Source organism: Populus alba, chromosome 3 (assembly GCF_005239225.2).
Source record: "Populus alba chromosome 3, ASM523922v2, whole genome shotgun sequence".
Taxonomy (NCBI): domain Eukaryota; kingdom Viridiplantae; phylum Streptophyta; class Magnoliopsida; order Malpighiales; family Salicaceae; genus Populus; species Populus alba.
Genome location: NC_133286.1, coordinates 19,242,510 through 19,257,490, shown reverse-complemented (window position 1 = coordinate 19,257,490; position 14,981 = coordinate 19,242,510). Strand labels below are relative to the sequence as shown.

Sequence of the window (14,981 nt, the reverse complement as noted above, 5' to 3'; positions counted from 1 at the left end):
ATTTGATGTAACCGCACTGCACTGTGCATAGTATTTCGAATTGATTTTGAGTTGCAAGATAGGAAAGCACTGTCATTATGGATTTGGTTTTTTAATATCGTGAATTTTTTTAACTAAGAAATGGAAAGATATGTTTGTGTTTAATATAATAAATTTAAAAATTGTATTACTTGATAAATTAATTTTGAATGATAAATACATATTATTTTCGTTCTTATAAATGCATAATACAAATATAACTCCTCAATTTTAAATTTAGCAGGAAAAGAAATTATGTATAAATTACAATAAAATAAACTTTTGGAGGTACTACCCGAAAAATTTATTGCTATTTAAAAAAATAGTTAAACTAAATAATCTAAAAAATTAGAGAGAGGATATTAATTAAAAATCAAATTAAAAAACAAAAGTAAAAAAATCAAGGGTTGTTGGGCCTATAAGATGCCTTGATGTTTTTTTTTTCAGTATATCCAAAGATCAGAACCATGAGCAATCACTTTCATTGAACTACTATATCCAATAAAAATCAATTAGCGCTAAAATCAAGCTTTTTAATATTAAGGTCATTATATTATAAGACAACACTACAATTTCGGCGATAATATTATATGATTTACAGTATAAGATCTTGGGTACCCAAAAAACTTGGTATCATGATTCATTAGAATCTGCCATATCTACCGATTTAATGTTAAGTATGTAAAACAAATTACATAACCTGTATATCTGGAAAATAAATTAATAAGAATCTACTCAATCTAGACATTAATCTCTCTTACTTTTTTTATATTTATTTTTAAATAAAAAATTATATTTTAATTTTTTTTACTTTTGAGGTTTTAGTAAAATAGAAAAAACATAGTAAATATAGTTATTTTAGTCTCTACATTAAATAAATAAGGAGTGAATATTGAAAGGTTGGATAGATGTTTAAGAAGATATGCTTCCTCTTTTTTTTTTTTTTTCTTTAGTTCAAACCTTGAGATTAGTATCTAGAGAAATTCTCTGAATATAATAGACTGAAATGGGAATTTGCCTTTGAAATTATTAGGGAAAAGACTTAGGGCTTATTTGTTTGACTAAAAGTGGTTTATTGAAAACTAATTTCTATAGTTTTGAAACCCGGTCCGGCCTGGCGGGGCGACCCAGCCGACCCATGGCTGGAATCGGGCCGGGTTGAAGAAAAAATAGGGTAAGAAAAAACCTGGTCGACTCGGCAAGACTCGGTAAAAGACCCGGTTGTGACCCGATGACTTGTTTTTTTAACTAAAACGACATCGTTTTGATTTAAAAAAAAAATTGAATTTCATCCTCTAGAATTTGATTTTTATATTAACTTTGGTTCTTATTTTTATGATTGTTATTTGCTTTTATCTTATCGTTTTTTAATTGAAATTTTTTATTTATCAAATTTGGTCCTCATTCTTTTGATTGTTACTTATTTTATTTGAAATAATTTATGAAATTATAATTATTACTGTTATTTTAATTTCATCATCTTTTAATTTTTTTATTTGTTAAATTTGATCTCTATTATTTTGATTATTATTTATTTTATTTGAGATAATTTATGAAATTATATTTTTTTTCAATTTCATTCTCATTCAACTTTTTAATTTATAATATTTGTTCCTCATTATTTTAATAAACTTGAAAAAAATAAAACATTAATAAGTTATTTTCCAGCTTATTTTTCATGACATAACTAAACATTAAAAAGTATTTTTCAATTTATTTTCCATGACACTACCAAACATCGAAAAATAATTCACTTTCTTGGAATTCACTTTTCAAAATAAAACTATTTTCCAGCAAACAAATGGGATTTTAATAAACTTCCGAGAATATTCCTTCCTGCATAATAAAAAAGAAGTAATAAAAAGATGATGATAATAAAAAAAAAAATCAACCTTTCTTTTTATTTAAAAAAAAAAAAGTTTCAAGAGTAGCCCAAGTAACCAGAGAAAACTAACTATATCCTATTTTAAATGCATGCTTGTAACTATATTAGAGATTGTGATTTGTACATGAAAAAAATAAAAAATAAATATAACAAGAAAAGCTATTTTTTATGGGTGAAGTTTATGCACACTTAAGTTATACTTAACCTCAACCCTAACTCTGACTGCATTTCCATACACGCAATATAGCTGAGGCACAAAAACCCGCCCAGAGCAAACTCCACAACGCAGGACCTGGATCATAATTGCATATGCCTACCTTAAGAGATAATTGGTGTCTTTGCAACCCACCTCCCCAACAATCCCTGGATATTTAATTGGTGTTTCTTCGTCCCATAAGAGATTGCTCCACTTCTTCTTCGTTGGTGTTAGCCCGTTAGGTATAACTCTTTAGACTGTCATCATGGAATCATGGTTACGGTCCCTTTATCCATGAACACTTGAGTGATTCGAACCGCATGCCGGGAAAGTTTTGTCTGGGAGAATTAATATTTAATTATATAGGAATTATGATTTCAAAACGGTACTTATCCTTTAATCAACAACATACAGAGCCGCATAAAAAGAAAAGGAAATGTCTCTTTCCTTCCTTGATTCCCTTCTCATGTTGGGTGTGTTATAAAAAGAAATGGCGGAACTCAGTCTTTGTATTCTCTTGGCTCACTTCAACAATGCAGAGTCAATTGATATTGCTTTTGGTTAATGTAATTGAAAAAAAGAAAGATACACAAGATATAGAAATATGTTTGATTAGAAAGACAAGAAATGGAAATAAAATAAATATATTTTATGATGATATTTGAATGGATTTCTACTTTTTTAAAAAGAAATAAAAGATACGAAAGAAACATATCTTCTTTATTTATATTTGTCTATCTCGATTTAATAACTAAATCTTTAGTTCAAAGTTCTTATAAAAAGGATAGCAGACTAATCAGGCAGAGCACCACTCCTAACAAAATGACTTCTTGGATCAACTTTCTTCTCTTCCTTGTTCTCCAACTGTGCTTTTTGAGTGCTGCAACAACAAATGAGCATGATGACCATCCTTTACCCACTGTTCACGTTATCAATGCCTTGCCTAAAAGCTCAAAAGCAATGAATGTCAGCTGCTCATCCAACAATATTGATATCGGAGAGCAGTCACTTGTTAATGGTGAAGTCTACAAATGGAGGGTGTCACAGAGGAAGCTACACTACTGTGTAGCTATCTGGGAAAGATTTTTTGCATCCTGGCATGCATTTCAACCTCGTAGAGATGGGAATCATGAAACTCTGTTTTGGATGGTGGAAGAAGATGGGTTCTTTATTAGCTGGGATAAAGCCAAGTGGGTGAGAAAATACAGATGGGAAACTGAGTGATTTTTAGTTTCTATTCTCGTACCGAATGCATTTATATCCATAGATTACTTATGTTATTGTCGTTGAATTTGTTTGGAAAAGAAGCATGTACGTACAATATTATGAATATAATATTTGTATCACAGAGTTTTGCTTGTCAATGAGATAGCAGTTTGATAACAAATGGTTGTGTAGTTTTTAATTTCTTTTCTATTGATTAATAATTAATATCCATCGATTTAATGACTTGCCTGGTGACCCGGCAAACAATTGATGGTTCACTGCAAGGACAAAGGCAAGGACCTCGGAGTCCAATATCTGTCTCAGAAACGACAGTTCCACCTTAAAAGAGACGAGAACAGATGCAGCTGAAAGCATTTCATGTGGCCTGTCAGGGAGGATGGGTTCTATTCTAGCAACGGGAACAGCAATTGGAATCGGGCGTATCAGTGGTAATGGAAGTTTTCCAATTCAAGAAACAATCATAAATAACAAGGAAGACATTATTGCAATAATATTGCTTGCTTGGTTGATTGTTATTTTCTTTTTCTTTCATGGTTGCCCATTTTTGCTGTGTTATTTTCCATCTTTTCCTGTAAATCTACAGAGAAACCAAGTGATAATGATTGAATTCATAATCTCTTAATACCTATCAAGTAGCCATTACTATTTAAACTAAAAGTCCATTCAAATTACCCATTTCTCCATTGAACTTGGTTTACCAAGTCCACCTCTTCAATCTGGCTACAGGCATGCCCATATAAGAAATTTGGAAAGCAATGTCTAAAGAATCGCTTCTCGCATCCATATATGAAGGGACATTTAGTAAGATTTCACCATAGTAACCAACACCATCAGAAAGTTATGTTAACCTCGTAAATTATAATCAGAGGAGATAGAGAGTAACAGTAGCTACAATTCAGACTTTACAGCTATACATAGCTTAAAAAATTAAAATTAATGACAGAAGAAATAACAGGAACTGTATCCAGTGAGTACTCATGAAACTTTATCACATCAAGATCTGTAAAATACATGTATGGGGGGGGGGGTTGGTACTTCTATCTGTACAAAAGGTCGAGCCTATACTGATTGCAAGACAAAATACAGATTTTGAGAGTAACATCAATTACCCTCATGAGCCATAACGGAAAAGGTAAGGATCTTTTCTTATAAAAAAATGTACATGATGTAATCACTTGCTGTTGCAAATCATATCAGGAAGAATCAGCACCAAAAAACCATCTCAGTTAATAAAATCTGGGAAATGGTCACCTATTTTCGTGAAATATCATCTTTCCATGGAAAATCATAAGTCGAAGACAGAGTCAAATTACCTTCTCTCTCGTTAGACTCAATAAGCATCAACACAACTTCCCGCATCGATGGCCGATCAAAAGGTGACATACTCGTGCAAAGTAGAGCAATTTTCAATGCACTAATCATGTGAGCAACAGTGCTTTGGTCTTCAAGGTCCAATCGATCATCTAGTATCCCGGATGTCAATGAATGGTCCCGAACATAATGTCTCGCCCATGTCACAAGATCACCTCCTTGATCTAGTGGCTGTACAGGAGTTTTTCCAGTTAGCAACTCCAATAGAACAACTCCATAGCTATAAATGTCACATTTTTCAGTAACTTTCATTGTGTACGCATATTCTGCAGTGAATAAGAGGCAAGCCACGAATAAGTTAGAAGCTTATAATCTCTTCTCTAACATCCATTGAGTTTGACTATGCTAAGCAGATGGTGTGTGAATGTTAAGAACATATTATAACAGAAATGAAAGTTTTCTTCTCTTATAAACAAAGTTGACATCTACTACCTTTTTCATTTAGTTAAACTATATCAGCAGCAGAGAAATATCAAGAAAATAAATAACTTATACAACCTTAAGAAGAAATAAAACCATCATTAACAAAAGAAAGATAATTTTATTAAATCTGAATTGAGGAAGGGCTCACCAGGTGCAATATACCCATATGATCCTGCAACTGCTGACATGGATTTGGACTGGGGCATGTCAATCACTTTTGCCAAACCAAAATCACCAACATGGGCTTCAAAGTTATCATCTAGTAGAATATTATTTGACTTTATGTCACGGTGAATAATAATTGGTTTGCAGTCATGATGTAAATAAGCAAGACCTTCAGCAGCTCCAAGAGCAACCATGAATCGAGTTGACCATCCCAAGCTACAAGAGGGCCCATGAAGCAGTTCGCCCAAGCTCCCCCTAGCCAAGTACTCATAAAGAAGCAGATTGGAACCTTCGTGATAGCAGAAGCCATAAAGTTTCACAATATTTCGGTGCCTAATCTTTCCGAGAGTCAGAATCTCAGCCTGAAAACTGTTCTCAATGCTACTCCCCTCCCTATCAGAAGCAAGCTTTTTCACAGCAATGGTTTTCCCAGAACGCATAACTGCCTTGTAGACTGTTCCACAAGCTCCCCTTCCAACAGCATAACTGTCATGAAAATTGTTGGTGGCCTGAACCAGATCTTGGAAAGTGATTCCATCCTTTAGAGGGAAGTAGATATTTGATTCTGGAGATGGATTCTCCTTATCATGTACCGAAGAGGCTGTCGTAGTGGGATGTCTCATGAAATATAGTATCACTATAATCAGAATGAGAGAAACACCACCAACAACGGCGGCAACAATTGTGATGATCCTACCTCGAGGAGCATCCATATTTTTCTGTGGAACAGAACCAGAAGATGCATCTCCACTGCAGTAGCCAAGAGGCCCACCACAAAGCCCTTTGTTTCCAAGAAAGCTGCTGATGGCCATGTTCTGAAATAGTGATACGGAAGGCAAAGGCCCAGTGAGCTCATTGTACGAAAAGTTGCATCCCAGTAAACTCGACAGATTTTCAAATGTTTTGGGAATCTCGCCGGTCAAATGATTGTTATTGAGCAGGAGAAATTCCAGTAAATAAAGATTGCCAAGCTCTGGTGGTATGCTGCCAGTAAGGCTATTATAACTGAGATTCATTGCAATCTGCAAGCTTGAAAGCAAGCCCAATGAGGGAGGAATTTGACCAGAAAATGAGTTGCCACCCATCTGCAATTCAGTCAAATGGGAGAGATTTCCTAATGCCAGGGGTATATTCCCAGAAAATTTATTTTCTGAAAGCCTAAGAAGCTCCAATTGAAGAAGAGTTCCAAGCTCATCTGGTAAAGCATCAGAAAAACTGTTGTGGCTGAGATCAAGTCGTTGAAGCATCTTGCAGTTAACAACTTCGGGTGGAATCTTTCCAGTGAGCAAATTTGATGATGCATTAAAAGTCACAAGTTGAGACAGATTACCTAATTCCTTTGGCAACTCTGAAGTAAAGTAATTGTTTGCAATATGAAGTCTTTGCAACCTTTGGCAGTTCCCAATCTCTGGTGGAAGTGGACCAGTAAACATATTCTGGTTCAGTTCAATAGCAGAAAGGTTCACCAATTTGCACAACTCTGAAGGAAAGCCACCTGTAAACTTATTTCCAACAAGACGAAGTTGCACCAATGTTTGGCAGTTCAGGACCCCAGTCGGGATATTTCCATAAAGCCTGTTAGAATCCAGATTCAGCAAAATCAGATTAGAATGACGGCAAAGATGAGGAGGTATTCTTCCAGTCAGATCATTATCTGAAAAATCAACCACCCAGAGTTGGCTATAAAGTCCAAGCCCCTGAGGAATGCCACCACTCAGAGAGTTGTTAAAAAGCTGTAACTGAAGCATTTCAGTCAAATATTGAAACCCAAAAGGAATAGGACCAGTGAGGTGATTAATTGAGAGGTCAAGCTTAGTCAGGTTCCTCAAGATACTAAGCTCATTTGGTATGACACCAGTAAGTTGGTTCTGGAAGAGGTACAAAAGTCGTAGACCCTTTATCTTACTGAACTCAGTTGGGATCTTGCCAGTCAAAAAATTCTCTGAGAGATCGATTTCTGTTGCCATTGAAAGATTCCCAATTTCTCTTGGAATAGTTCCATTCAATTCATTCCAATAGAGGTACAGCTTCTTCAGAAACTTCAGGTTCCCAATTTCTATTGGTATTGGTCCAGCAAGGGCATTTGCATATAGAGCAAGTGTCTCAAGGTTTGTACAGTTCCCAAGCTCTTTTGGTAGTAACCCCGAGATCTGGTTCTCCCATAAAATCAACTCGGTTAAGTTCCCAAGCATCCCAAGCTCCTTTGGCAGCTCCCCTCCAATTTTATTTTGGGCAAGACCAAGCAATTTCAAGCTTTGACAACCACTTATTTCAGCAGGAATACTACCAGAAATTTGATTCTGCCCTGCCCGGATTGTTTTCAAATTCTTAAGATTCCTTATTGAACGAGGCAACGGGCCAGTCAACTTGTTGGTATAAGCCACAAGCTCAACCAATGAAGACAATCTGCCAAACTCCTCTGGAAGTGAACCAGATATCTGGTTGTTGCATATATTCAAACGTTCAAGAAAAGACAATCTACCCAGTTCAGCAGGAATTTCCCCACTCAACTGGTTGTTATTTAAATAAAAGTATTGCAACAGGGAACAATTTCCGATCGCTTTAGGTATATCTCCGGTGATTTCATTGTAAGAAAGATCAAAATATCTTAGGTTGACCAAACCACCAATACCGGGGCTCAGTGTCCCAGAAAGATTCATTGAGCTCAAATCAAGAGACCGGACCACAGGCTCATAATCTGAAGTGCAACTCACGCCAGTCCAGCTGCATGGTGTCTGATCAGTGGACTTCCAATTCTGCAGATGATTGAACTCGTCATGGAGGGTATTCTTCAGCTCTAGGAGGTGATGCCCATCAGAATTCAACCCCTCTGTGGTAAATATCAATAGGAAGGTAACAAGCAAAATTCCAGCAAGCCCCAATTCAAATACTCCACTTAATCTGAAATATGCTGACATATTGGTATCCCTCCACCTTATTGAAATTTCAGAATAATACCATCATTTAAACACCTGCCCATCAGGGGATACTTTAGAAATTTGGATCACAATTGTGAATTGTCAAAGAACCAAATCTATGACAAACATCAACCAAATAGTGGAACATTTAACAACTGGAAGAAGAATGGGAACTCTAAAACGATTGTGGTATTTTTTTTTTTTTTATAATGAGAAATTGTTTAACAAACCATTCTCCTGTTAAAAGGAACTCAACTGTAAGTATGATAGAGAAAAGTAATTACTACTAGAAAGAACACCAATCGTTTCAGTATTCAAAGAATTCAAGAGCTATGATACGTCACAAACTAAATATGAATTTGGTTTGTTGAATCTCTTAATGTGGAATTTTAGCTTGTAGGAATTTTTTGAGCCTGGAAATTCAATCACATACAATTCATAGAAATCCTAATCCCGGGACAAACATAGAAGCAACAGTACTCATTTAGAAGAAACAAGGCAACGACTCTAAATATAAGAAGCCAAATTACCAAAGAGAAAATTTCTGCAGGAATTCACATATCAGACAACCAGAGACGCCAATTTAAGCAAGCAAATCAACACACAGAATAAGCTAACAATTGAAGAACGAGAGATATACCTGTTAAAGCCAGATAACCAATCACTCGTCAGAGAAGAGATAGTAAGGCAACAACTGCACCAGTTCCCCGTAACTCCTTGAGACCATAAGGCTAAAAAAACCATGGAATACATGAATCAATAGAGAAAACCGCAGCCAACCCAGTTCAGCTTTCAGCATAAATGGTGGGGATCTTAGGATCAAAAGGCCTAGGATTTTGTAGCAAGAAAGATAAGTTTTTTTCTTCCTTCTCCCACTCTCTTTCTTATTTGCTTTTCAAAAAAAATAAACAAGCAAAAGGAAAAGGGAGAGATCTTTTATGGTTTTCTAATGAGATATTGAAACAAAAACAGTGAAAATTGTGTAGTCTTTATGTGAATTAAAAATGGTCGGGCCCGAGCTACGAATTGAAGCTCTAATGGCTGACAAGGCAAGCCTTCATTTCATCTCTCTCTCTCTCTCTCTCTAACCTATACATGGATGCAAAGGTTGTGCCTTTCACACTCACTCTCTCTCTCTGTCAGTATATGTAAGTAATGGGTGAGTCTGCTTGGCGTTATCGTTAGCTTCTCTCTCTGGGGAAGGGGGTGGAGGTGGAGGTGGAGGTGGAGGTGGGCTTTGCTGGCTAGCTTCTCTCTCTTTTTTAGTGCCTTCAACTGTTACTGACTTTTTGTTAGGCAACAAAAGTTCAAAGTTTTCGTGTCCAAATCCAACAAAAAAGTGGACTTTTTCTTGACCAGGAGGGTAGATTGGTGCTGCAGTCTCCAAATTCCACATTCTAATTCGTAAGAACTGAAAGGGAAATTGTGAAAACCCTGATTAGTAACCATTTTCGTAATACGATGGAAGATGTTTTCAAAATTAATCCGTAACTAAAAATATATTAAAATGATTTTTTTTCACATTTAATACTAGCATATTAAAATTATTAAAAAAATCTAAACATGTTAATTTAAGTTTTTTTATAAACAAAAACAGTTTGGAAAATATTTTAAAAAACAGGTTTTTCCACAATTTTTTATAATTCGATCTAAACTTGAGAAGCAACAATCTTCTAAACGAGTAGTAGAAAGGATGGCAACTGAAAGCAACTTTGTCCATCCAACAATTCCAAATTAAAGCTTGGTAAAGAATTTTTTGCGCTTGAATGAATATTGGAGCTTGATAGAACAAGGGATCTCCACAGTAGCAGCAGGAGCAAAACTCAGAGAAGGACAAAGGAAGGTTATTGAAGACGCCAAACCAGAGGACTTGAAAGCTCAGAATTTTAGAGATGGTGCATTGTCATACGCAGGAGCAAGTTGCTGATATAATGACTAAACCTTTAAAGCTTGATATGTTCCTGAAAATATGCCATTTATTGGGTGATTGTTTGGATTCTGGAGTTAACCGACTATCAAAGCATTCAGTTTAATAAAGGATGTTAAAGTATTGGTTAATTTGTTACCAATTTGTTTTTTTTTTTTTTTTTTTATAACTTAAAGTGTGCGGGTTACTTTATGCATACTACAACTAATTCTCGTGTCCACTAAATTCCCTGTAAACCTAATGAACAAGTAAAGTATCGTGAAGATAATAGGCATGTATAAAAAGAATTAAACTCGGGTACAGAGGAAGGGAACAAGTTCCTTACCCTATTAAGCCACGATCTGATATGCTATTTGCATTTATTATTGATAAGAAAGGTGATGTTTAGCTTGATCTATTCTCTAGTTATAAACCTTAGGATTGTTAAATATCAATCATTTTTAATTTTGTTTTACACAGATTTATTAACACCCTTGAATTTATTTTGATGATAAGGAAAAAAATTATTTCATTTTGGATGGAAACTTCATAAATGAAGGGATAAAAAGATATTTTAAGAAATTAATCTTGAAAATGATAAATTAATCTTGAAAGCTATATTCCACTCATTTTACCAGACAAAAAGATAAAGAGATGACGGGTCATGAAAGACTTTAATAAATCTAATGGTGTTGACGAAGTGTAAATTTGTTTAATTAAATCTATTTGTTGAGAAGTAAACCCTTTGAGATTTTATATAAAAATCTATTGAATTGATGATGTTAAATTCAAGTATTATGCTCAAATTTGTGGGTGTAGCAAATCTAGCATGCCTAGTGACAAAAATCTTTGAGCTCGATACTTTCAGGAAACATACATGAGGCCCATCTCATTGACCTAATAGCATATCATGCCTAATTATTAGGCTTGGCAACACCGGTTAGACCTATGTGGTGTCTTGCGTCATCTGTCAAACCCAACAATATATGGAACTAGCGTTGGAAACACCCAGTAACCTTTAGTTCTAAACAGTACTAGACCTAAACAACCTTTGGGTTTAGTAATTATTGGACTCAATATGTTTAGGACTTGACACATTACCAAACCTAGTCATATTTGAGTTTGATTATCATGAGTCGTAGCATGTCTTCACTAGAACATGTTATGCTCGATAAATTTTTTATCACCTAATCTGTCTCACTCCTTATCATTTTTGTCTGTTTTTCTTGATTAGGTATTTATTTGGAAAAACTTATAAAGGTGTACCTATAAAATCTTGGCCCATATTAGGTAATATACGTTTGATAACTCTTATCCATAAAAATCCTCCAAGCAATTCTTCTTTAAAAAAAAATCAACATGGCTGGTTTATAAATTATATTTTACAGTCAATAATCATGTCATAAAAAAAGAGAGAAAAAAAAAAACACTCCAGATATGCTTGTGAAAACTAAGATCATGCTCGTACATTAACTGGATTAAGATAGAGCACGTCATGAATGATGAGACTTGCGGGGCCCTCCAGAAGTATACAAATGTCCCACCAAACGCTTGGTAAGGAGTGGGGACCCACAAAATGGCCGAGACAGCTTCTGTAGCTGTCCATCCATCATGCCGTACATCCATATCAGACGATCCATCTTTGTGGCTTCTTGTCTGACAAGTAATCATGCAATCTTGAGAGGATAATCTGTGGGTCCTGAAATAACTCTATAAAAACACTGAATTGAAGCACATGCGAGGCCATCCATCACTTTGGATTTGCTTGTTGACTCCCATGGATTTTTCATTTTGTGTTCGGTTCTTCTCCACTGGCATAAACCCTAATCTGTTCCGGTAGGTTAACGACCTCTTGAGCGTTAGGAAGACAAGGAAAAAATGGCAGTCGTGGTTGTGGTGCAAAAATTCTACATAATCCGGCAGGATGAGCCTTCTTTCTTTGATTTTGCACGCTGATTAATCACTAGAAGTCGGTGTTGACCCGTGTTTTGAAGATATTCAGATATGATTCATTTATTTCTAAAGGTCTTATAACGTAATCCGTGAGACTAAAATATTTGATGATGTTTCGAATTTTATTATATGAAATATAAAGTAAGAAAGGTGTCATCTATTAGCAGAAATTGAATTAGTGGATGCTTAATCAGTATTAATTTTTTATTTTGTCTTTTTGGTAGATAATTATTTCTTCTCTGTCCAAACAATATTGGTTGCTTTTGCTTTTGAATTCATTTTAAAAAGGTGTTTATTTCAAGAAAAAAATCCAGTTAATAATTTTTTAAAATGTTTTATGATAATTTGAATTTGTTGGTGTTTTATTTTATTTTTTAAATATTTTTTTATATATATTTTAAAATTATTTTGATGTGCTAATATAAAAATATATATTTTAAAAAATATATATTTTAAACCATCACTATTATCACAATCTCAAATACATATATTTCCTACTAAAACTGCTTCTAGGCTTGTAATTGGCGTGAGAGTCTTTTAATATTTCCGAATTAATTTCCATGTTGATCTAGTTATGAGGATCTCAGATATAATAAATATAAAAAGCACTTGACTAATATATATTTTTGTTCTTACTGTTCATATATCCAAATTAAATTAATTTTCAATAAAACTAGATCTCTCACTAGTAATAATGTAACCTGTTAATTATCGAAACGGCTTTGCTAAGGAGGTCCAGTGTTCTTTACGGATGTTTAATTATCAATAATTAACGCACAATATTCTACTAATAAAATTATCCTACTGTGTGCAAAATTGAGAAATTGCGCATGCCACCATAATTGATCTCATGACCTTGCCCTAGTTAAATTATTGCAGTGTAGATTGTAAATTATTTATGCCCTTTCCAGGATTTCACATCCCTAATATGGGTCATGGTCCTTTTTAGGCTGCAAATATTTTAGGGCTACGTATGTATGATGCGATGGAGATTATTTTTTAAATTTTTTTTATTTAAAAATATGTTAAAATAATTTTTTTAATTTTTTTTTAAATTTTTATAACAAATAATTAACTCAAGATGGGTCCGGGTTAATGGTTTGCTTTACCCAAAAGCTTCCTCTCGGGTTTTATACAGAGGAAAAAAGAAGAGGATTCCTTTACGTCTTTTGAATTCATTGATTGTCTCTACACAAATAAATAATCATTTTCTATCTTTTCATTACACGTAATTAACTCACTCCCTTTTAATCTTTTTATTTATTTATTTTAAATGCGCCGGACGTGGTTTAATTTGTCCATTAAAAAACAACTTTGAGTGATTTCAATACTTTGAATTATTTCTTCTTAGTTAAAAGAAGCTTCTGTCATGGATGGAGTAGGTATTCTTTGTTTTTAAGTCTTTTTTTAAAATATATTTCCCATCCAATAAAATAATATTTTTTTTATGATTTTAATATGTTGATATTAAAAATAAAAAAAATCATTTTAATATATTTTTAAGTAAAAAATACTTTTAAAAATTATCTTATAATAAAATATCAAATACACACTATATCTATAAATGTATATTTCTTTTACTTTATTGTAAAATATAGTATTTGCAAACCAAATTTTTCATAAAAATACATATTTTTTTTAGTATGGAATGAATCAGACTAAGTCTCTCTTTAAAAACATAGAAATCCGCATTCCCAAATAAATAAATAAATAAATAAAACATTATCAAAATATTGATGTATTTCTTTTATGTAGATTGGAGTGAAGCAATATGCATATATGATGACAGTTGTATTTTAAAATATATATTTTTAAATATTAAAATAATTTTTTTAATTTTTTTTTAACTTCAGCACATTAAAATGATAAAAAATTATAAAAATAAATTAAAACAAAAAACAAATAAAAATTTTAAAAACACTTTTTAAATATAAAAAGAAACACAATCACAGTTATTTTAATTGACTCACGTTTTTTTGTTTACTTGGGTGCCTGTTAGATCTGCATAACAAGCGACTTGACTCCACCGTCAACACGCGCAAGCAAAACTTCAGCAACTTCTGTCTTCGTCTTCTTTTCTTAATTGTTTTCTCTCTTTATCACCAAATCCTAGTTGGCATCACGATCCCTCCCGTGAACCTTGATCCATGGAGAGGGATAAATACCATGAACCATGTTCTTAATAAATGGGTCTCTTACTTTTTTTTTATTTTGGAGCATCGGTCTCTCGCGTCCTTATGTTATAGAAAACTTTCAACTTGTGGCATGCTGTAGTAGTCTTTTAGCTAGGGTGGCAGTTGACCGAGTTGAGCTAGCTGGATCAATTGATTGCTACAGCCTACAGTTCAATTGGATCTTCTTTTTTTATAAATAAAAAAAAAATAATGCAATTTGACCCGTTTAATCAATTCAATTCCTTAAGCTTGATTACAATCAAATTAGCAGTGATAATTCCGACATGTCAATTTTCAAGAATTATACACCAGTTAACACACACACACACGCATGTATACGAACTCGATGACGATGACGATGACTCGTGGGTGCTCCACTCACCAGCATACGCATATTGCTCCTTTTTTTCAATTACAGATCAAGTATATCAAGACCGGCTCCCTTTCGACGTCTACATTTATCAGGCCATAAAATTCTGCAGAACACCGGCGCCGGCCCAGGTGTTTATCATAATGAGGGAGAGTTTTTCCATATGGTCATCAACATCGAATTCATTCGTAACGTCGAGTCTAAGTCTGGATACAGTTAGGTCGATATACTCATGTTTTCGTTTTGGATCTATCAGAGGAAAGTTTTCAGAAGGAAGCTGATGCTGCTTGCTTGTTTAATATGAGCCAAAAATGGATTTAATCTAACATTAATTCAAAGCTAATCCAAAGATACTATAATCATTTTAAAAAAACA

The 14,981-nt window shown here is 33.9% G+C and overlaps 2 protein-coding genes across 2 annotated transcripts; one reads left to right on the top strand and one right to left on the bottom strand.

Moving 5' to 3' along the window:
- The first annotated feature begins 2,921 nt into the window (after window positions 1–2,921).
- LOC140955443 (uncharacterized) lies at window positions 2,922–3,323 on the top strand. The gene has a single exon (XM_073408372.1). The coding sequence runs from the start codon at window positions 2,922–2,924 to the stop codon at window positions 3,321–3,323; it is 402 nt and encodes a 133-aa protein (XP_073264473.1).
- Window positions 3,324–4,241: 918 nt separating this feature from the next.
- On the bottom strand, window positions 4,242–9,487 carry LOC118054528 (uncharacterized). The gene is made up of 3 exons (XM_035066160.2): window positions 8,844–9,487; window positions 5,269–8,257; window positions 4,242–4,963 (listed from the first exon to the last, which is right to left on the bottom strand). Exons 2-3 carry the CDS (start codon window positions 8,201–8,203, stop codon window positions 4,578–4,580), a joined length of 3,321 nt encoding a protein of 1,106 aa, XP_034922051.1. The 5' UTR covers window positions 8,204–8,257; window positions 8,844–9,487; the 3' UTR covers window positions 4,242–4,577.
- Between the last annotated feature and the right edge of the window lie 5,494 nt (window positions 9,488–14,981).

Excerpts from the sequence above, each read along its gene's own strand:
- LOC140955443 (XM_073408372.1), top strand. The coding sequence starts at position 2,922 with ATGACTTCTTGGATCAACTTTCTTCTCTTCCTTGTTCTCCAACTGTGC.
- LOC118054528 (XM_035066160.2), bottom strand. The coding sequence starts at position 8,203 with ATGTCAGCATATTTCAGATTAAGTGGAGTATTTGAATTGGGGCTTGCT. Across the intron at positions 4,964-5,268 it reads ATATGGGTATATTGCACCTG|AATATGCGTACACAATGAAA; the intron begins GTGAGCCCTTCC and ends TATTCACTGCAG.